The following is a 23,565-nucleotide window of genomic DNA, read 5'->3' as shown; positions in this document are numbered from 1 at the left end:
ACTCGAATTCCCCGCTAACTCGAACTAAATTTCGTTTCCCTTGATCAAAATCAGTTCACTGAAAGTTACCCGGCGGGTTAACTCGAATTCCTCGCAACTTGAACTGTTTTTCGCTTCCCTTCAGAGTTCGAGTTACCGGGCTTCTACTGTACATATTATGTTCCACTACGAAGATTCACTACCAATATACTTATATATATAATATTTTTATATTTTTTAACAAAACATTCCAGTTTACTTTTAATTAAATGCAACTTAGGGACGGACCATTAGAAATGTTATGGGGGGGGGGGGGGGGAGGGGAATTTTCGAGCCGCAGGAATTTTTTTTCGTTATCAAATTCCTTGTATGATTTTTTTTTAGGTCATAGCATGAATATTTTTTTAGTGTTAACTGGCGTGCAAGAATTTTTTCATTTAATTTTCCCTTGTGCGAATATTTTTTTTTGTACTTCGCCCGTCCCCCACCCCTCCCCCCCCCCCCCCGCTTCATAAATTTCCTAATGGTCCGTCCCTTAAATGAATTAATTTCCTTCCAGTTGTGTGGTAAACTGATCCATATCATAACATCTCCATATCTAACTGACAAACGTCTGTAATTATAATAACTAGTAAGTTCTATTTATACGGATGGATAGTATGATTCCTCGAAAAGTAATCTGGAAAAGAAGGCGGCAATTGTTTCCTTTAAACATAGTTAGTCCTTGATTGCCTGCAAGGAATCTTTGGCGAAAAAGGACTGCATTGCGGTCTAATTCAGATAATGTTCTTTCAATTATCTCTAATGCTGTTTGCATCTAACTTGCAATTACATAAGGAACTTGAGCACTAGCAGGAGAGTTATAATCTGAAACAATTGTCCACTGGCGAGACTCCGGCCGCCGCCTGATGTGGGACACTCCCCTCCAAGTTTGGCGAAGATTCTAAGCGGTCCTCCAGCGCCATGAGTGATTTTCATTGGCACAGCAAAGACTGTGGCTCCTTTGGAGGGTAACTTGTCAAGGTTAGCAACGTTCAGATATCCAGGGATGTTTTCCTTGAATAAGGTTCTGCGAGACTGGAAATCTTTTGACTGGCCATAGTCTAGCGACGCTGTGTCCAAACCAACTGCTTTTACCTTTCGACTCACCATCCACTTGGCTGAGTCTGGGTGGATACCTGAAGATCAACAAGCTTGTCATTCAGCAGAGAGACAGCAGACACATAGTATCTATTGTAAAAGGGTTTGCATCTTAAACTTCTTTAGTAGCTGACTTAGTAGTGTAGAAAGGGGTAGGTAGACCACACGACTTTTACCTCAAGATGCCGCTTGTTCATATATATATATATATATATATATATACACCCGTTTTCAAAAAGGTTTTCATAGAGAGAGATATATAGGTAGATATATACTTTTGTTTTCCTGCACGTGCGCCTGTGTGCATTTTTCACTTGTTATTGTCCAACTTGTGAAAAACTCGGTTTAACGATAAATTTTTTCTTCGTCGGGTTTTTTTTTTCCAATTTGAAAAGAACCTGTCGTTTTGAGTTTTTTTGTTTTTTTTAGAAAAATGCATGCGCCCTGCAATACAAGTTTGCAATGGCGAATTATATAGCTGAGTTTGGGAATGAGCAAAACATCCCGCGAAGCAGCCGATCCGCGAGTTATAGGGCGTCACCGAATTGGTAGGCCAAATGCCGTGGCATCTGTAGCAAGTGACGAAGCATTTTTATTGACGGGGTGTATTAAAAAATGCGCTGTCCAGGGGCGTGCTTAAGAGAAACTGTTAAACTAACTTGAAAACATTTGTGGCCGAGAGTTTATTTTGTCTTCAGTGAGACGTTGCCTTACAGGCCGTGATTTTTACACGAAAAAAGGTGAGACATTAAGATATATGACCAGCTCATCATGGTTATGATTATGAATCTAGTCAACGTCTTGGTCCATTTTAATCAACTGCTATGATATTTTTGCTCCTTCCCACATATCCAATATGGACATCCACCGTCACATCTTCGTTCTCAGCGGTTTCGAAAACACATTTTTTTCATTTCATCTGCGTTGTTTTAAAAATGAAAATCTTTGATGTTTTTCCCCTTATCCTGTAACGACAACAATGATATGACCTACAAGTGACCGAATTCCTCATTCTTTAATTTTCAGGAGAATGCAAATCAAGAGAATTGCAGACAATGTTCGTGCTTTTTTTTAATTGACAAATTGGAACAAAGAACCTGACGAAAAGAAAATTTATCGTTTAGCCAAGTTTTTTTCACAAGTTGGACAATAACAAGTGTAAATGCACACGAGCGCACGTGCAAGAGTTTTCTTGCACCTGCGCCCGTGTTCATTTACACTTGTTATTGTCCAACTTGTGAAAAAACTTGGTTAAACGATAAATTTTCTTTTCGTCAGGTTCTTTGTTCCAATTTGTCAGTTAAAAAAAAAATAATGCACGAGCACTGTCTGCAATTCTCTTGATTTGCATTGTCTTGAAAATTAAAGAATGAGGAATTCGGTCACTTGTAGATCATATAATTGTTGTCGTTACAGGATAAGGGGAAAAACATCGAAGATTTTCATTTTTAAAACAACGCAGATGAAATTAAAAAGATGTGTTTTCGAAACCGCTGAGAAGGAAGATGTCATGGTGGATGTCCATATTGGATATGTGGGAAGGAGCAACAATATTATAGCAGTTGATTAAAACGGACTAAGACGATGACGAGGTTCGTAGAAGCAGACTTTATCATAACCATGATAAAGTCATGTATCTTAATGTCTCACCTTTTTTCGTGTAAAATCACAACGTGTCATTGAAGACAGAATAAACTCTCGGCCACAAATGCATTCAAGTTAGTCTACAGTTTCTCTTAAGCACGCCCCTGGACAGCGCATTTTTTAATACACTCCATCAATAAAAATGCTTCGTCACTTGCTACAGATGCCATGGCATTTGGGCTACCAATTCGGTGACGCCGTATAACTCGCGGATCGGCTGCTTCGCGGGATGTTTTGTTCATTCCCAAAATCAGCCATATAATTCGCCATTGCAAATTTGTATCGCAGGGCGCATGTATTTTTCTAAAAAAAAAAAACTCAAAACGACATGTCCAATTGGAACAAAAAACCCGACGACGAGAAAATGTATCGTTGAACCGAGTTTTTCACAAGTTGGACAATAACAAGTGAAAAATACACACGGGCGCACGTGCAAGAGAACAAAAGTATATATCTATCTATATATCTCTCTGTATGAAAACCTTTTTGAAAACGGGTGTATATATATATATATTCCCTTTGGTGGGTAGATTATGTTCTGGAGCAAATGAGATTTTTTTCCCGGTTGTTTTGGACTGAAGCGCGTAGTTCCTCCCTTGGTAATAATTTTGGTTTTCCACGCGAACCTCATCAGTTGCATTCATGCTTAGTTGCTTTTACTAAGAGCAGCTCTAGTTGTGCTGTGTCGTGGGGAGAATGGTACAACGGTTCTGTATGAGCTTTGACCCCGTACATTGATACCAAAGTCGAGTGTCGAAAAATGTTGTTTACCTATTGGCTACTGAACGCAGCCAATAATTACGGAGTGTGCATTCCGATATTCTGACTTCTGCTTTAAGCTTAAAGGGTGTTTTTTTAGGTAAGCATTTGTGACAATTTTGGCACTTTCTTCCCTAAAACAGTTCGAAGACTCATGTAAATAAGTGTGCACAACGTTTCCGTACACTTCTTCTAAAAACTGGAGTGGATAAGTTCTTAGTTAGGTGCACAATTAATGTTGAACTTTCTCCGTTGTGCTTGGTTCTTATTAGTCCTAGTGTTGATCTCCACCAGCCAAAACGGAACCTGCATGTAAAAATATTCATACTGTAAAAGAAGACACTAGGCCACACGACGTTTACCTTATGTCAAAAACGCTGCTTTTTCTAATAAAGCTTTTTTCTTTGGCGAGCAAATTATGTTTTGGAGGGCTCTATACGTTTTAACTGTTTTGTATGCAAGGCAGACGAAGTAATAAGGACTGCAGAAATCATGTAAACTGGAGAAAACGTAGCTACTTAGGCAACTCTTGTCACTCCCTTTGGGATTAGCGCTTCGCAAAATAGGAGAGCACGCTTTGTCGAAACGTGTAAATTGAATATCACTGGTTATATCAATTACGTCTGCAGTTCAAAGAGAACGTATTAAATAATAATAATAATAATAATAATAATAATAATAATAATAATAATAATAATAATAATAATAATATGTTATTAGATGATCAACAACCTATCTCTCTAGCATAATCTGAAGATCATAGGACTCAAAAAGCTTTAGCACTTACCTGGGAAGTGCATATTGGATACGTTTCCAGTGGGTTGCATTCCTAGATATTTGTTATTGTCGGAGAAGAATTCTCCCCACCCCGTGTACACCAACAGAATCACGCCCTCCGGGATCTTGCCATGTTTTTCTTCCCAGTCCTCGATGTCACTCGGCATCAGCTGATAGTCCGCGTTTGAGAAAGCCTTCTGACGAATATCTATTACAACAGCTGGTCCAATGAGGTCATCCAAGGGGATCTGTCCTGTGCTTCTTTTCTCTTTGTACAAGCTTCTTGGTGCCTCGATGTGTGTCCCACAGTTTTCAGAGGTGTGGAAGTCATACATGATGGCGTAAAACCCGTCTCTTGTCACGTTAGGCCAATACACTTGTTTCATGTTGAAAGGCGTCAATCCTGGCCAGCAGAAAGTCTCGTTGCTAAACGAATACGTCATGTCCAGCCACTTAACCTTCACGCAAGAACAACGAAGAAAAAATTACTAATTTTTGTATATTATTTGTTAAACATAGGAAAGCGGTGGAGAAAGAAGATTCGCACAACGCTGCAGTTGACGTAACGTAGAAGAGAAAACATAATACATCAGACAAATCCAGATGCGCCCACCACCCCCCTCCCCGGCATTAACATTTTTTTTTTTTTGGCCCATTTTTGGCATTGGATGGTAAATTCTTTGTGTAGGGTGGGAAACTTCAGCTGCCAAATTCCCCGCGGTGGGGAAGAAAAAAAGAGGGCAAATCCTCGTCCTCATTCCACACTGTAGCAGTTTTCATTGATCGCATTTTTAATGTGAATTTTTTCGTTTCAGTTTACGTCTGCCTTTGTAGTAGCGCTATTCTTATTAAGCCGCGACAAAACAATTCATGCATGATTCGTATTTTATCATTGTTATTTTTATCTTGGTATAAATAGTTCGTAGGCAAAAAAAAAAGGTCTGCTTTGCGTAATTGTGCCTAGTGCGAATTTATGTCATTGAAATATGGGGTCATAATTTCAAAATGATTACAAAGAGAGTTGATTGAGCCTATCTGTTTTTGTAAATTGCCTCTCTATCTACGGTGTCGTTTCGAAAATTTTCGCTGAGAGGCCGGAGCTTTGCCTTTGCCTTTGATGATGCCATTCTTAGTACCCATAACTCGTAGGTGGTAAGATGAGAAATGTGTACATGTATTCTGAAATAATTCAGCTGGCTTGACATGTGTTCCTAGATCCGAGAATTAACATGTAATTGTTTTAACACTTTTTCCCTGTGAACTCAATTATATCTTGAAATAGCCTAGAAATAAAATTTTGTTCTCAGAGATTTACTCTATTGATTAAACATTACTAGCGCGAGGATTATTTGCTTGTTGAATGACATGCGATATTTGTTCTCTTCCGGGATCCCAGAAAGTCGTTTGCATTAGGAGCCTATAAAAATTGGCTCCTGTTTGTAAACCTTTTTCAACAGACTGGCTTTATAGCTAAAATGAGAATTATCTCTAAAAGGTTAAATTAATTACAACTCTCAGAAATTCTGTTCTTCCTGATCTTTCATCTTCTACTTTAAATTGGTTCCGACTATTTCTTTCTTTGATCGAATACCCTTAAACTGCTCAAGATTAGCCGAAAAGTCTTTATTATGGCCTGATGTACATCCCAAGCATGCCTAAATGGTTACACATTCCAAACATATTTGTGCTAACAATTTGGTCCCCCTTCATGTAAGTAGTAAAATAATTTATAGTATTGATATGGCTGAAGCTATCTGTTCTGAATAGTTTGATAATATAAAAGGAAGTTCTTCAAATAATAGATTGATCATACATGATCATAGAAGTATTAAAGGGACGCGATCACGGTTATGGGCATGCACGTCGTTTGTCTCTTCAGAATAAATTTGTTGGGTCAACACTAAATTCGAAATCGCTATTACTGGGGTGCTTACCATTTGACAGAAAAATCCGGTTGGGGTGTCGAAAGCATAATGGTAAGCGATTTACCAGTTTACCGTAGAGATACCACATCCGTTACGCTTTGAATCCAAGAAAAGGGCGAATTTGTGTAGCGTGAGTCTGGAACCGAGAAGGAACCGAGAAATTGGTTAATGGTAAGCAACACTCCGTTTGGTTCGTACCAACCGGAATGAAAGGACTACCTCAAAACGTACTCCTCAATTTTCGGTTGGAATTTCCGAAAAGTGACCTTACCATTTACCTTCCATCCGGAATTTCCGAAATTTTCTGTCAAATGGTAAGCACCCCTGGTACAATCATTGAAAATCCTTCGTTTTATTCCGACCATACCCTCCAATAAGTAAATTTAAATGTCAACCAAGCAAACGCGATGATAGAGCTACCCTATTCCTTTTTTTTTTATCGCTAAAAAACGTATGTTAAAATATACCAAAAACGTAGTGCATTCGCTATTGGTATAGAAAACTTGCTCACGCTGAGTAACTAATAACTATATTTTTAAAAAATGTAATTCATATTAAGCATGATACCTTCGTTCTCTGTTTATCGCACTTTTTCTGTTTCCCAGTATCAGCAAAGACTCTAGTAGCGCCTCCTGATCCATTCTTGATCTTAATTGGCGCACCATACACCATAGCTCCCGCGGGGGGTAACTTATCCAGATTGGCAACCATTTCATATCCGGGTATGTTAGCACTTGTTAGGATTGTGTGTGCCTTGAAGATTTTCGACGGTCCATTGTCCCACGATACAACGTCCACACCCACTGCGGTAACTTTTCCACTCTTCACAATCCATTCAGCTGCTTCAGCACTGAAACCTAGGATAAGAATGGAAATATATTTTTCGTATATGTCTTAATGTAAAAACGAAAGTTGTGTTTTTGTTTCTACCAGTATGATTGTTCTAAAATATTGCCGGGCTAAGAGTTACCGTACGAGGCCAAGTGGAACCTGTTTATCGCCACAATATACTTCAAGTTCAAGAATTGATTGATTCCAAATTGACGATGTATATAATTTCCGCTTTCTCGACTTAGCTTCCCGTTCCTCTTCTCCAACGCCCCTCCCCCCTCCCCCTTCTTATTACACTTTTTAGCTTCCTCAATCTTCTCCGTTCATCTCCATATTCGGTGTCATTTTATCTTCCTCGGCTGATCCCTCCCCGACTCCTTTTCACTTCCCTCTTCCTTTTACACTACATGGGAACTCTTTGAGAGCCTTGTGAACTCCTTGTGATCCCCATGTAATTGATGAAAATAAGGAATAGTACAAACGTTAGATGCTTTCCTATGTAAGCTTTACCTGGGTTATGTAGATCACCGTAACCAGTCTTGTTTGATTTGGGATCATAGCCCAAAAACTTCTCTGGATTTGCCCAGTCCTTTCCCCGGCCTGAGTAAAGGAAGAGGATTGCACCGTCCGGGATCTTGCCATGTTTTTCTTCCCAGGTCTCCAGGTCACCTACGCTCAACAGATAGTCTTGGTTCTTAGCAGTCTGGGCCGAGATATTCACAACAACTGCTGGACCTATAAGTTCATCCAACAGAACTTCGTCCATATATTTCCCTTTTTCGCAGAAATGTTTAGGGGCATCCGTGTGAGTTCCACCGTGCTCTGAGGTCAGAATATCGTAGTAGGAAAACCCAGCTGGCGCCGTTTTGTTCTGTGAGGAAGTCTGTTTAAATCTGGTGTGACCAGGAAAGTAGTTGGTCTTGCCGTCGTAACTGTACGACATGTCTAGCCACTCAGTGGCACAATATCTGAACAGCGTCAGACCGATTAGAACCGCTAAGGAATTCATACCTGGAAATTATTGATCGGAGAAGATGTAAACACTAATGAAATAAAATACCGCAACATAGTGTAAAGGACAGAGAGAAAAACTCCTTTATGTGTTTGTGTTCCAATAGGCCACTTCCGAGTTCCCGCGGGCCTCTGTTTCAAAAAGAGGTAGGTGCGCAGCCTTCGATGTGGAAATCATTTTTCATTCTCATGCAAGTAAAACTCATTTTCACAAGAAAGGTTGTGCATCTAGCCTCATTTTGAAAGTGAGGGTTTTTGGAACTCGGAAGTGGCCTATTGGAGCCCAATTTCGCTCTTGAAACAATGAGTACAAATTCAGAAAAGCACAATGGGAATTTAGAGCTTTAGAATAAGTTATTTTATTCTAAAGCGACAAACCCCCAAGGCGCTTTTCTAAAATATTTATTTGCTCTGTAAATAGCGCAAGTGAACTTCACATGAAACAAAAGCACATAACGGAGTTTCCCTTCCTGTTATTTATACTAACATATTATGCCACAAATAATTCTTCTTACAGTGGCTGATACCTCCCATGTTTGTACATGCATGATATAAAATGCACAGCAAGAGGTTAAAAGATATAGCTTTTTATGTCCACGGCAAATGCAGATAAACTTTACTTAATCTTGGCACTTTTGTTAACCCTCTTTTTCATTGAGAAAATATCTTTCACAAGAACCATTTTATCAAAACACAAATCTTGTTTGATTTTACGGAGGTAAAAAGGGCATGGACAAAATGTGCGGAAAATCTTGTCTTCATCGACGTTGTAAAGGTTTGATGCACAAAAATGGTCAGGTATTCATCTAGCCACCTGTATCAGATGATATGAACAAATTTAGTTTCCAAAAATAGAAAACATTCTATTCTACGATACTTATGTAAATGGTACTTTATTGATTGTTATTGACTCATACTTGGCGGAATAATATTCAGTTTTCTTAAATAAGCACAAAACGCAATTACATATATTGATCGTTGTTGTAGGTAAGAGTGGCTAGATGGTTTTCGATACAATACTTGTAAACATACGAGTTGGCATATAGAGCGTTAACCTAATGCGTTCATACGTAATATTATTTTACCGGAAAAAGTTTATAACACATTATATAAGCATTTTTTCATATGCGGCACGTGTTCATCCATTAAACGTAGATCTGTGGAATTAGACGGGTGGTTTGTAGCCTGATACTCCTTCCCTGACCGCTCTCCTAAGAGGAGAGGGGTGCAGATTTCCCCTTTAATGTATGGTGCTTGCACCTGGTTCGTTTTTTATTATAGGTACAAAATTATTTTGCCGTTCACGTGGCTTCGTTCTTGATTTGAGGGGGATTGTATCTTACACTTCTCGTGGGCAACTCAAGGCATGTAAAATTGTGCCGAGAGCTGATTTCAAAATTATTCTTGCTCTGCTGCCTCGAAAAAGAATATGCACAGAACAAACTTTATAAGGGATGAACACCGAACGTTGGTTTTACCGACCGGCGTTGATAATGTGTTGCAAAAATCTCTTCGCACCATCTCAACAGACTTTTTTGCCATCCAAGGGATACCATGATGAACAAAAGCATCTGCCGCTGTACCAACAACAGTGTCAAAAACGCCCGCCCCGTGAGACGCGCTAATTAGTTTTTTGACTTTCTTCCTGTTCCAATTTGTCCGTTTTCTTGTACATATCTAACATTTTTTTGTTGCACGGATTGCACAAGTACAATAAAATTGAAATCTGTTTCTTTTATCGGCTTCGATAACCACTTAGTACAACACAAAGAGTTTTTCTTTTATCTACAATGCAATAAGTTTCTTCCATTTTATATTTAAGATTATATAATGTATTTAATAGATGAGTTCAAGAGAAATGTTCGTAAAGGGAGAGTTAGATAATTTTTACGAAGAATTAAGAAACATTTATGATTCAGTATTTCCCTTGTTCGCAATTAGAAAATGATAAAAGATTTGTTGAAATAATCAAAGTAATTCTTGAGATAAGTGAAAAGCTTAATTTACTGAGAGGATTGGTAAAAGGAAGTTATCTTGTTTAAATAATAATCTTAGTCAAAATCTTGATCATGAATAACATCCAATAAACTTTTTCCTTTATTTCTTTCATTCAGGTAGTACAAACACCAATAACCAAAGAGAACAGAGTCTCTGTTTTGTATTTCATCTTGAGAGTAAATTATCTTTTCTTCCAGATGAAATTAAATAGTGATAAATGTCAAGTGGCATTTTTTATAATCAAACCAAATGGGTCAAAGTATTCAACTAAATCATTTTCCAAATTTTCGATAACAAACCCAGTGTGTGTTCCGGAACCTTGGATATCATCGAGATTGACTAATCCACACTCTTTTCCAATCTTTTTTGGTGAATATTTTTTTTTTTTTTTTGCCCAGTCAATCAAATCAAAGTTGGATAGTGGTTTATTTACAAAATGATCCTATAATTGGAATTGAACTGAAAGGGCTGTTTTTTCCTAGCAATAAACCTTTTCACATTTTACCTCAGCTCCAATTGGATTTTCCCAACTTCCAAAAAAAAGGCTGTGATTGATACATCGGATAGTGACCCTCACCTCTTGCTTTCACTGGAGCTTGAGGAACATAAAGATTTCCTGTATTTATTGAAGCCTGTCTATCAACTTGAATTCCACTTCCAAATATTTTTGATACCAAACTAATTGCCACTGGAATTCCAATTAAAGCAAGTGTACAGTGAAACCTGTATTAAGCGGACACCCTCGGGGAATGCTGTAGTGTCCGCGTAATACAGGGTGTCCGCCCAATACAGGTTTCGATATATAACGTCATATGAGGTGTCAAATGCCATTCAAATGAACAGTGAAAGCGTTTATAATACTCCCAGAGACTATGACGTTAGACGTGTGCATTAATTTCTTTATCAAAGTGGACCAATTGATCATAGTACCATAAACATGGATTACAACTCACATTTGAAGAAATCAGATGAGTGAAACAAGCTCTATACAAACAAAACGAAATAGAAAACAATCCTGTACTGTGAAACTAATCAAATTAGTTCGTCAAGTCATGTTTTTTAATGTAAAAATCGAAAAATTTGTGGGTTGCAATTCGAGGCAATCTTTCTCATTTCCGGGGTCTGGCATGTTGGGTGGTGGAATTTAATTACAAGTGTCCGTTTAATACAGTTTAGCAACAATAGAAATGGCCCTTTTTAGGTACTTTTTAGGTTTCCGCGTCCGCTTAATAGAGGTGTCCGCTTAATAAAGGTTTCGTTAAAAGTAAATAAGGGTAATAAATTTGGGGACTTCGGCCACTGTCCGCTTAATAGAGGGTGTCCGCTTAATACAGTTCCTCACTGTACTTAAGAATCCTCCCTCAATCTGTTTCCTTGTTGGTTTGAATACCAATCTTCCACCGCTTTGATAAGCTTTATTTATTTGGTTTATTTGAGCTTTTATAAACTCATTTTTGAAAGGTGGAAGCATTTCAATTAATCTTTTTAATAGTTATACCATTTCCTAATATTTTATTTATTCCAAGGTCTCCCAAGGCAGAAACAGCTCCGGTTACCAATGCTGGAACAGGTTTTGAAATTCTTTTGTTGCGTAAGGCAGTAATCTTGTTCCAGGGGATACGAGTGATGTAAATATAAGTTTTCTCCATGTTTTACCGAAACTTGAAAGAGTCGATAAAGTGGATTTCAAAATTGAGTGAAACTGCTTCACCATTTTTTCTTGATTTGTATTCGTCGACTTTAATATTTTTTTGAAAATGAAATATAGTTCTCCTCAGTTGTTCCCATGGGGGGGGGGGGGGGGGGGGTTACTTGGGATTTCAAGTGACGGGGATGATCGAAGGATTTTTGGGGGGTTGAAATTTTCCATTCCGGGATTTTTTTGGGCACGAAAATTTGGCTTGGGTAGCTTAATTTGAGTAGGGATTTTTTGGGGGTATTAAAAAGAAGCAGATGAAGGAAAGGATATATTCAGATGGTATGATGGATAAACAAACACGTACGAGTGTTCAATTTCCAATGTTTTTCTTTGTGTTATAGCATTACCCCTTTCTGGAACTTTTAAGGGTCACAAAATCGGCATGGGATTTTTTGGGGTCAACTTTTGGTCCAGGGATTTTTGGGGCCTTTGCTGGAAGCCCTAGGGATTTTTTTGGGTCTTGGCTTTTGGCTCCATTCGATCATCCTCGTCACTTGAAATCTCGAGTACCCCCCTCCCCCGGGCAGTTGTTGGATTACATGCCAATCCACCTTTGATTTTGGCAAGTCGTTTGATAAACAAATGTTAGTCATAACCCTGAATACTGTGAAATATGACTGGACTAGAATCATTGGCTTGCGACATTGAAGGTGGCCAAAGTTATGTGCTGCACCACGATACTTTCCAGTAAAGTGACAATGGTCTCTGACTTTAAGCATTTTGCCTGTTGAATCGTCATCGTATAATTCTTTTTCAAAAATATGGCAAAACTCTGCTTTATAAAATTCCTGTTGTTCTACTTTAGTAAGTTTAAGCGGTTTTGGTTTTTGTTTTGAGTCTGTTGATCTTGTATCATTAAGATTTGTTGGATAAAGATATCTAAGAACACACCAGAGAAAACTTTTTTCATCTTTGTTTTGAATGTTTCTAATTGCTTTCTTTTTCAAGAAGACCTCCTCATTGGTTTATAATCAACAGAATGAATTTCAAGACTGAGTACTTCTTTAAAATACCAACCGCTACCATTCCTTTAATAAATAGCAATTTCTCTTTTGAGAATCTCTAGTATCATCTTGGTAAGTATTTCTTTAACATCTGTTGCTTCAACATTGATATATGTTTCAGAATGAGAATAGGACTTATCTTGTTTAAATATTGTTTTCTTTTTATCACGAATTAGCTTTTGCTCCATGAGGCAAACTAATACAAGACGGGTTTTAATATTGCGATGATTTCTAAAAAACTCTTTTATTTGTGTTGCTTTGTACGCAAAATACTGATTTTGAATAACACCTGATTGTCCATCAATGGTTTATTTTTCAGCAAAACCATCAAGAGCTGATTTCTCTTTCTTGGTACCTTGTTCGTAGGAAGGAGTATCAGCAGGAATTATTTTTTGATACACTCCTGAAAATATTCTTGAAATGTTTTTTTTTTTGTTGTTGTTGTTGTTTTTTTCTTTTTCTTTTTTGGTTTTGGATTAGTTTTTTACTTTCCTAATTTTTCGTTTTGTTTTTTCTTTAGTTTTATATAAGCTTCAATAAGTTGCTGTTTTTGTTTATCCTCTTTTAATTTTTTATTTATTTAAATTCTTCCTTAACAAGTTTCTTTAAATGACTTATTGGTTAATTGTTTAAATCAGCAGCGCTCATTTATTATAAGAGTAGATAGTACATTAAGCTTTAATTTTGTTTTCTTCTGCATCAACTAAAATCGCTCATTATGGTAAATAAAAGCCGTATCACGTATTTAATCGAACTTTCACGAGAATCATAAATTTTAATAAGGGAAAACAATAGGTTTTCACGTGTAAAACAAAAGACTACATTCCGGAATACCCTAGCAACTCAATGTTTGAAAAGTAAACTTAAATACTTTTTTCGGTTTTGTTCGTTGTTAGGGTAATCTGGAATGTGTTCTTTTGTCTTTGAAAACTATTGTTATTACCAACTATTGTTGGTAAACCGCAATTACATGCTGTATTTTTCTGGATTATAAAAATCTAATATTAGTTTTTTTTGAGGGAAAAAAACCCCTTCTAGAATATTCTGTAACTGATTAAATATTCACATATCAGTTAAAAAAACTGGCAGGTGTTTGAAATGTTATGTAAATGATTATATATTTTGGATAGCTGTGTGAATAAATTACAAACTTTGTCAGTTAAGTTTATTCTAAAAATTTATGTCATTATATCATCGTTAATTAGTGTCTAAGTTCTGTCATTTTTTCTCTGATTAATTACCGTCAAAAGTTAGGCAGGGGGTACTACTATAAGGGAAATAATCAGGGTTGGGGGTTATCATTGACGGGAATAGATTTTAGTAGGGTATCATTTTTTGCTTTAAGTTTGGAAAAAAAGTACAAAACTGAAGACAGAAATTGGACAGGGAAATTTTTGATGACGGATGACAGAAAAATGACGTGGTTAATCACGAAAAAGTAGGTTAAAGTTGAGCCAAAGAGCATCATTATATAACAACTGCCAATTGGCCACGAAGAAAAAAATATTCCCCTATGCCCTATGCGTGGGGATCGACTTCCCATCCCCCGGAAGGCTCTGATTATCAAATTCTTTTTCCTCAGGACGGCAAAGGTGCCAAATACCCAGGAGGGGAATGTTGAAGCTTCGATTTGACCGATAAATTGAATAATATCAAACGTTTCAAAGAGCCCAAATTCGTGCAAAACGTTTCTTGCACGATACACAACATGTATACTATTTCACTGGTAATGGGCTGCACCTAATCTTTTTAAAACTGAATAATATACGTGATCTATGCAATGGCCAACCAAGAAGAAAACCAAGCTTTTTCCCTAATTTTAGAACATTCTTTCTGAGACGAAAATTCAATTAACATGTCACGGTGCGCTCTTGCCACCCTCCCCAAGCAATGGCGATGGAAAAGGAGAGATTGTAAGGCTTGGAAACATCCCGTCTTGCTCTTTTGACATCTGTATACCATTTTCGCATGCCTTCATTCTCATTATTGTCGTCATTAGTAAAAATAAAATATAGCAGGACTTTCATTTAGTTACAAGACGTTTTAAATTGCTACTTAGTTTAACAGAGTTCCTACCTTTTCTTCTTTTGGCATGCAACATTTTTCGTGTGGAATACAGGGTGCGCGGGTGTGGATGGTAGCTGGCGCCTACAGACAGCGCCTAAAAAGCTATCAGCTGATGCTCTTAAAAATTCTAAAATTACTGACCAATCAGTGCCCTCATCCTAAGAATTTGCCTGCCCGTGCCTCTGTCATTTTTTGTTCTACACATGTACATGATGAAAAAAATTATTACCTAACGTTTGTACCATGATACTTGCGACCTCTATATGGTGAGAAACCAAAAACGTCATAAATATCATTGGCCAATTGCAGGCGCTGTTATATACGAGGATACAACCCGCTGAAATATACGTTTCAAGATTAATGAATCAGTCAATATATCCATTTCTGGATATATTATGACGTCACTAATAATTGCATCTTGGACCTTCAAAGAAAAATCAGTATTCGCAACGCTTTAGCGGCGCTATTATTTTGGTTTCTTTCATTTATCCCATGAGACCACGCGTTGTTTGTAAAGGAACATCAGAGGAACATGTGTAACAAGAGAAAGATGGCGTGCGTTTCTGTAGCGCAGAGAAAGATCTGCCGAAAGTGAAATCAACGGCTGTGTCAGTTTTATGAATTCTGAGTTGAGTAGCCTTTGAAATCTTGCAAATTTCAGGTATGTAATAATTTTTTCAGGTTTTGCAAAAATTACTCCAAGGTACTAGATTAAATTTGCTTCTTTTTTTTATTCAAACAAAATCCATATGCGTGATACTATGATATTTTCTTAAATATAAGCACAAAACGCAATTACATCTTTTGATCATTTTTGTAAGTAAGAGTGGTTAGATGGCTTGCGATACAATACTTGTAAACATACGAGTTGGCATATAGAGCGTAAGCCTAATGCGTCCATACGTAATATTATATATTTTACCGAATAAAGTTCATAATATAAGCAATCTTTCATATGCAGGTACGTGTTCATCCATGGTATGTAGCCTGATTCTCCTTCCCTGGCCGCTCTCCTAAGAGGAAAGGGATGCAAATTTCCCCTTTAATGTATGGTACTTGCACCTGGTTCGTTTTTTACTATAGCAATCTTATTAGACAAAATAATTATGGGAATTTTAGACCTTCCTACCCCTAAATCAAAGATGCCAAAAGGCGTGTTTTGACGTTCGCGTGGTTTCGTTCTTGATTTAAGGGGATTGTGTCTTACACTTCACGACGGCAACCGACTCAAGGAATGTAAAATAATACCGAGAGCTGATTTCAAAATTATTCTTGCTCTACTGCCTCGAAAAAGAATATGCACAGAACAAACTTTATAAGGGATGAACATCGAACGTTGGTTTTACCGACGGGCGTTGATCATGTGTTGCAAAAATCTTTTCTAGACTAAAGGACTGCCTTTGGGCTGCAATTTATATAAGGTTAATCTGAATCTTTTGCAAGCTCTCAAACCATTTTTGCCTTGAGGCAACCGTATTGCTCTATTTTGACAAGACAACTTAAAATAATTATAGTCATGATAATAATAATAATAAATAATGATAATGATGATGATGAAGATGATGATAATGATAATGATAATAATTATAATAATAATAACTATAATAATAACAATAATGATAATAATAATAAAGCAATTATGTGAAACTAAAAATGCCTGTTCTAATGTTGCTGGTTGTTCTTGGATCTTGGAGCACCAAGTTAAGACTTTTACATCATATTTGAAAATGATTCTAAATAAATGCAGGCAATCACTTGCTTTTGTAGTAAAACACCTGACAGTGTCATTTTGGTCCCATTATCTATAGTCGGCCATTTGTTTCAAAATTATGACACGATATAGGGGCGGTTTCTTCCCACGTATACGTGCAATCATTCCTGCTACACGATATACGTGCGTTGTTTTGCCACGTATACTTGCGTCCTTTCCTGCTTTGTGGGTTTTTTTATTCCCAAGTATACGACCATTTTCTTACAAACGGGCATATATATGCGCACAAAAAAGCACATATATATGCGTTACAAACAAGCATGTGTATATGGGGTCACAGAAAGTCGTGATATAAGAGGCACCGAATTATACCGTCAGCAAAAAACCCCCTTCATGTACGATGGAGCTGAAAAGTAACTTCAGTTTGAATCAAGCATGGCCGCAATGCCTGCGTTAATTTAGAGCAAGGTTTGGTTCTTTTTCATTGCCCTCACAGTAGTGGTGGTTGTTGGCTCGCCGACAACGGATTTGTAGGAATCCGTGGATTGTCTCTTGAGACACTGTGTACGCTATTTCACAAATGCTGACCGAAACAACGATCGATTCAGTTAGAAATTACCGTCCGACAAGCAAAACACGACTCATGAACTCGTGATAATGTGAAACATGACCTTGAGAGTCTGCTTGAACAGATCGGTTTTTTCTTCTTTTCTCTCTCTCACGCGAATTATCACCTTTTCTCCTCCACGAACACGTTCTAAGCCTCCTAGTCTCGAAGCTTTTTATTCTTTGCCTCCATTCACTCTATAAATTCCATGTTTCTTGTTTTGTATTCTCACACTTAAATAGCCTTGCACCTGCCAGCCTCTCTTTCCTTGCTCCTCCACTTTAATTGTGATTTTCATGGTTATCTAACTCGTTCTCGTTCAACTTGCATAAAATGTCTCTCAGGTATCAATTTGCTATTTGCTCAAGCCCCGATTATTTTGAAGGATAGTTAATTTATAACTTCAGTTTGGCGTTTTTTTTTGCAGCCCATGGCAAATCAGTATTTTTGGTTATAGCCATTAGTATTTAAACCGCTAGTTTCGTTCTCTGCACACAACAAAGTCGATCTGGGTCAGATAAGAAGCGACAGTATACCGCGACAACAGGTTAAGCATCACGTTTACGTCTAATGGCAATTTGGTACTACGTGACCAAATTCCCCCTTTACTTGTCGTTTACTGTTCATTATTTGTACACTTAAATTGGTAGTTTCACGCAATTTTATCCACAGGAATTGTTCTGAGCTGTTTTTATATTTTGAGAAACTGACTTTTGTCGTTTCCTGTAGACGTGATGCTTAATTGTTAAATTACCGAGGGGGAGGGGGATATATCGCCCATAAGCTCTGCGTCTACTGCCGCGATTCAGGGTATACTATTTTTAGACTTTTTAGATTTTTTTAGATTTTGCTCTCATAATCGTAAACAAGGTACCCAACTTTCGCATTTTCGTGCTTTGAAGTTTGAGATAAGACTCATAAAAAGGGTGCCAATTTTTCAAGAATTTCTATCGTGAACAAGGGCATGCAGCGTTTGAGAAATTTTGGCACAAACGTGTGTTCTTATACCTGCTTATCGGACAACTCGAATTTTCAACATCCCTCTTCTCCGGGCAACCCCATGCGCATTTGACTTTTTACAAACAAATACGCAAAATGCATGAGTCACTCACAATTGTCTGCAACTAGCAGTGTTTGAGTCACTTTTAAGTTACATTTAAAAATGGTCAATGCAACTTAACTTCTCCTGTGAGAGAGAGAGAGAGAGAGAGAGAGAGGAAAAAAAAAGTTTCTCCGTTATGGACTTTGATTTAATTTTTCAAATTACCCCCTCCCCTAGCCAAAAAGCCGATCAAATGTCCCACCATGGGGACATTATAAAAAACAAAACAAAAAAAAAGCTTACCAAGTTTCACACGCACATGCCGGATGAAAGAAGGACAGCAGAAACGCCTTCAGTTGTCCCAGGAAAAACTTTAAATGCGAACTAAAAATATGAATTAATACGACGAAACTCTCGTGCAAAGCAGAGGAAATTACAGAAACACGCCACACTGAATGCACAGCTTTTCTTCGCGTGTCATGCAACATATAAGCTTTCTAAACAGTTCACCTTCTTTAATTACTGCGTTCCATACATTCATGGCCTTTCAGAACTTTTCACCGACATATCAATTAAATCATCGCACGGTATCGATTTTATTGTAAACACAACATCTCCATGTATTCAAAGCAAGAACCATAAAAATAAATAAATAAATAAATATACCTTCAAATACAGCACAAAGCTTAATTTGTGTGCACCTTTTGCTACGGAGCCAATTGGCCACGAAGAAAAAAAATATTCCCCCATGCGTGGGGATCGATTTCCCCATCCCCCGGAGGACTCTGATCCTCAAATTCCCTTCCTCCGGGACGGCAAAGGTGCCAAGTGCTCAGGAGATGAATGATGAAGCTTCGATTTGAGACATTTGACCGATTAATTGGATAATATCAAACGTTTCAAAGAGCCCAAATACTAAAGTTTGCAGACCGTTTGTGCTGCGATACGAAAACGTTTCTTGCACTATACACAACATGTACACTATAACACTGGGATGCGCTGTATCTAATCTTTTTAAAACTGAGTGATATACGTGATCTATGCAATGTCCAACATACCAAGAAGAAAACTAAGCTTTTCCCCTAATTTTAGAACATTCTTTCTGAGACGAAAATTCAATTATCAACATGTCACGGTGCGCTCTTGCCCGCTTCCCAGGCAATGGCGATGGAAAAGGAGAGATGGTATGGCTTGAAAACATCTCGTTTTGCACTTTTGACATCTTTATACCATTTTCGCATGCCTTCATCCTCACGTTATTGTCGTCATTAGTAAAAATAAAATAAAATAAAATCTAGAAGAACTTTTTCATTTAGTTACAAGACGTTTCAAATTGCTACCTAGTTTAACGGAGGTCCTACCTTTTCTTCTTTAGCTGTGCAACGTTTTCGTGTGGAATACAGAGTTTGCGGGTGGGAATGGAAGACAGACAACGCCTAAAAAGCTATCAGCAGATGCTCTTAAATCTTCTAAAATCACTGACCAATCAGTGCCCTCATCCTTGGCATTTGTCTGCCCTTGCCTCTGTCAGGTCATTTTTTGTTCGACACATGTACAAGATGAAAAATACAAGTAGCATGATATTTGCGACCTCTAAGAGGTGAGAGACCGCTGAAATACAAACAATCGCATTTTGGACCTTCAAAGAAAAATCAGTATTCGCAACGCTTAGCGTCACTATCATTGAGCTGTTTCTTTCATTTATCCCATGAGATCACGCGCTGTTTGTAAAGGAACATCAGAGGAACATGTGAAACAAGAGAATTATGGCGTGCGTTTCTGTAACGCAGAGAAAGATTTGCGGAAAGTGAATTCACCGTTTTTGATGCATTCTGAGTTGAGTGGCCTTTGAATTCTTGCAAATTTCAGGTATGTAATATTTTTTGTCAGTTTTTGAAAAAATTACTCCGAAATGCTAGATTAAATTTGCTTCTTTTTTTATTCAAACAAAATCCATATGCGCGATACTTTGGTTCATATGCACGGCCTTTGAAAATCTGTGAAGTGTGTAATTTCGGCGCCATTACTGGTTCACTGTCTATTGAGCGTTAACTGATTGTTGGTTTCGTTTTATTTGGAATTGTTCGTTTTGCAAGGAGTTGCAACTTTTATTACTTCTTAAATCCAAAATCCGTAGATTACACTGTGGAGGATTCGAAACTTTGACTGAGCGAATCAGTCTTATCTTTACTGTTGTTTGTGCCACATTTAGAGGTCATTTCCGGTGCTATTTTGTCCGTGAATGTGATGATTTTCCTGCTCTGCTTTGTCACGCGTTCTTGTAAGATGTTGAATTCTCGCAGGTAGCGATCTACATATCCGAATTTACACGTTATAAAAAGGCCTAAACGACGTTTTTACCTCATGATGCAAAATGTTGTTTGTTCCTATAATTTTCTTATCTCTCTAGCAGGTGGATTATGCTGTAGATTTTTGCTGCTGGTCTCACGTTTTGAGGTCATGAAGCTGACCTGTTTCAGGCTATTGATTAAGTACTTCCTGTCATTTTTGTTTTGTACGAGATTTATCTCTGGTGCGATGAAGTTTAAGCATTTTCTTTGGCTTCGGTTCGAGGATCACGACGTTTATATGATGAATTTGTCCTGGAAAGAATTCGCTCCACTCTCTCAGAGTGCAAGAGTGTATGTTGATTAAAATGCTATCTTTCCTTGGAGTGATTTCGTAGTACTTCATCTTGTTTATAAGTGGCATTATAAGTGGCCGCAATCAAAAAAATTGTTTCACTTCTGCTTATCTCTAGTAGCTCTCGGCCAACTTTGGTTTTGTTCTCAACCAATCTGAACGCACGATACCTATATCCAGAGACGGATATCTCCCGGACTGTCAATCGATCAATCTTTTATTTGCACGACATCTATAACATAATCTAACAGCAGGAGATCGCTACAAGCTTAATTGAGCTTTTCCAAGAAGGTCCCTTTTAATTTAAAAAATGCATTTCAAACAATCGTGTTGAATATATATGGCCTTGCACAAGCGGCAAGATCTGGTGTATTTGTTCCGACTGCCTTAGGGACAATAGACAACTTATGGCGGGCGAAGTACAAAAAATATATATATTCCTGCATTAGAAAGTTAAACGAAATAATGATAATAATAATAATAATAATAATAATAATAATAATAATAATAATAATAATAATAATAATAATAATAATATCATGTACGCCAAGTAACCCTAAAAAATATCCATGCACTGCCCTAAAAGAATTCATAAATTAAAAAACAAGAAAATCCACGAGGCTCAAGAATTCCCCACCCCCCATAACTTTTCTCGTTGTCCGCCTCATAAGTTAACTGCCGCAAGAAGGAAAGAAGCAGATGTTTCTAGTAATATTTTTATTTTAAGCTCTACACCAGGAATGCAATCTCCATATTAAAAGTATTTTAACCGATTACAGTGAAACTACATTGTTAAATCCCTTCATTAGTCTATTTTTGTCTTCCGTTCTTTTTTGGTTTATTTCTTTCCTTCTTTCTGTTTTGTTCCGTTGTATTGCTTCTGGCATGGCATAATTTGCACAACTTGGTAGAGGAGATGTTAAGGTAATCTGTTCGTTAGAAAGCTGTCCATGAACGATCCCTTTGTTGAAGGTTGGTATTTATTGCCACCGAAACTGAATTGCAAGGTAAATTGAGCCGGGACGATACTTAAACTCGTGCATTCGATAACACCAAATGCACTGTCTTGCATTATGCCATTACAGCCGGCCACTTTCGGATTCCCCGCCACTTCTCCAACAGGGTTCTTACCATAGAAGAAGATAGACTCGCTGGTACTGGGATCACATATATCTCTCCAGTAAAATTGCGGGACCTCGAACGCGTTGTCTGAGACGTATATTAACGCCACCAGCTGGAAAAAAAAAAAAAAAAGAAAGAAAAAAAAAAAGAAAGAAAAGAAAAGGAAAAAAAAAAAAACACGTACAAAGTTAAAAAAAAAAAAAAAACATGTTTTTTGTTATTCAATATCAGACCAAAACAGGCTTATTGTTGTTGGAGGTGCTGTTGTTTTGTCGTCATCCTCGTCATCGTCGTCGATTTTGTTACGTTGTTTTCATATATTTATTTATTTATCTTAATAAGGAACCTTTGAGCATGACCCAAAACTAACGTGTGAATTCTCTCAAAATCTGTTGTAAACGTTTGTTGCACGTTAGCAGCTACTTACCTACACCAGTGAAGACGTATACCCCTTGGAACTGTTGGGGTTTTGTAGCAACATACGCTCTTACAGCAGCTTCCAGTTGACCCCAGTTTCTAAGATTAAACAACTGCCACTGGGGGGCGACATTGGTCATTATAAACGTAAGAGCTCGATCCGCAAGTGGACCGAAATCCCCGTTGGGTACCAAATGTCCTCTAGAAAGGAACGGCTGCTTTTTTACGTCGAAATCGTTGAATAACTGAGATTGGCTTCTTGCCCTGTAGTAAGCTGGTTTGGCTTGAGGGTTTGGTGCTAGTAACAATACAAACATTTTATTTTAATTCTACTTTAATATATCTAGGAAAGATCATTATTTGCTTGACTAAGTATACCTCAGGCCCAAATCCCCGGGAGATTTGAATTGGGTACAGCATTGAGTTAGCCGAATAGGTCTATGCCCTAACAAGAACAATATATTATTTCTTAATATATTAATGGATATATATTTCTTTGGCTTCAGAAAAGGATAGTCTCCAGGGAAAGCAGCTAGGAAGACAACTGATAACCAGAAGATCTATATTGATAGCAATCTTAAAGGGACTGTGTCACGATAGTACGCGTAGTAGCTGATTGTTTTTAAACCAATCGGAAGTGAGTAAGATGTGCGCAAGGAGATTTACATAATTTAAAATTCGTTGTTCGTGAAGCGGGAGACTTCCGGACCTTTTTATTGCATTTTATATATCCCCGTAATTCATATTTATTCTCTGGTACTTCTCAGATATATGTCGCAGCCAATAAGAATAAGATTAACAACCCTGTCCTGCATTGAAACAAACATTTACTGACGTGTGTATTCTTACGTTCCCACGCTTGCAAACCGGTCTCCGATCCGCAGACAAAAATAATTTGTAAACAAACCTTGCTGATCACACTGTTTGCCCTAAATAAGACCTGCAAAATGTGCTTAACCGGTGACCAAAACACCCAGTATCGAATTAGGCAGAACATTTTGCTTAAAATGCCAGCTAAATACGCACTATAATAAATATGTCATGCGTTCGGCTAGCGCGATGAACACTCTGCATGAAACGCACTGTAACTCAGACGTTACCGAGTTCAACACAAAGAAACCAGAGAATAAACGGAACATTCAGGCAACAATTTATTTTTATAAGATCAGTTCTTAAACATTTAGGCTCA

At 37.6% G+C, this 23,565-nt stretch overlaps 1 protein-coding gene across 1 annotated transcript; it reads right to left on the bottom strand.

Annotated features, from left to right (window-relative positions):
- Positions 1-496: 496 nt before the first annotated feature.
- On the bottom strand, positions 497-19,744 carry LOC140948306 (uncharacterized). The gene is made up of 5 exons (XM_073397538.1): positions 19,556-19,744; positions 7,566-8,066; positions 6,792-7,081; positions 4,310-4,757; positions 497-1,157 (listed from the first exon to the last, which is right to left on the bottom strand). The coding sequence occupies exons 2-5, from the start codon at positions 8,062-8,064 to the stop codon at positions 808-810; spliced, it is 1,587 nt and encodes a 528-aa protein (XP_073253639.1). The 5' UTR covers positions 8,065-8,066; positions 19,556-19,744; the 3' UTR covers positions 497-807.
- Between the last annotated feature and the right edge of the window lie 3,821 nt (positions 19,745-23,565).

The sequence above is a fragment of the Porites lutea genome, chromosome 1 (genome assembly GCF_958299795.1).
Source record: "Porites lutea chromosome 1, jaPorLute2.1, whole genome shotgun sequence".
NCBI lineage: Eukaryota > Metazoa > Cnidaria > Anthozoa > Scleractinia > Poritidae > Porites > Porites lutea.
This window is presented reverse-complemented; position numbering and strand designations above follow the sequence as displayed.

Bases quoted from the DNA above. Each gene is read 5' to 3' on its own strand.
- LOC140948306 (XM_073397538.1), bottom strand. From the start codon at position 8,064: ATGAATTCCTTAGCGGTTCTAATCGGTCTGACGCTGTTCAGATATTGT. The intron at 7,082-7,565 runs GTAAAGCTTACA...TTCTTATCCTAG, and splicing joins CGGTGATCTACATAACCCAG to GTTTCAGTGCTGAAGCAGCT. The intron at 1,158-4,309 runs GTAAGTGCTAAA...GTTGATCTTCAG, and splicing joins ATCCAATATGCACTTCCCAG to GTATCCACCCAGACTCAGCC.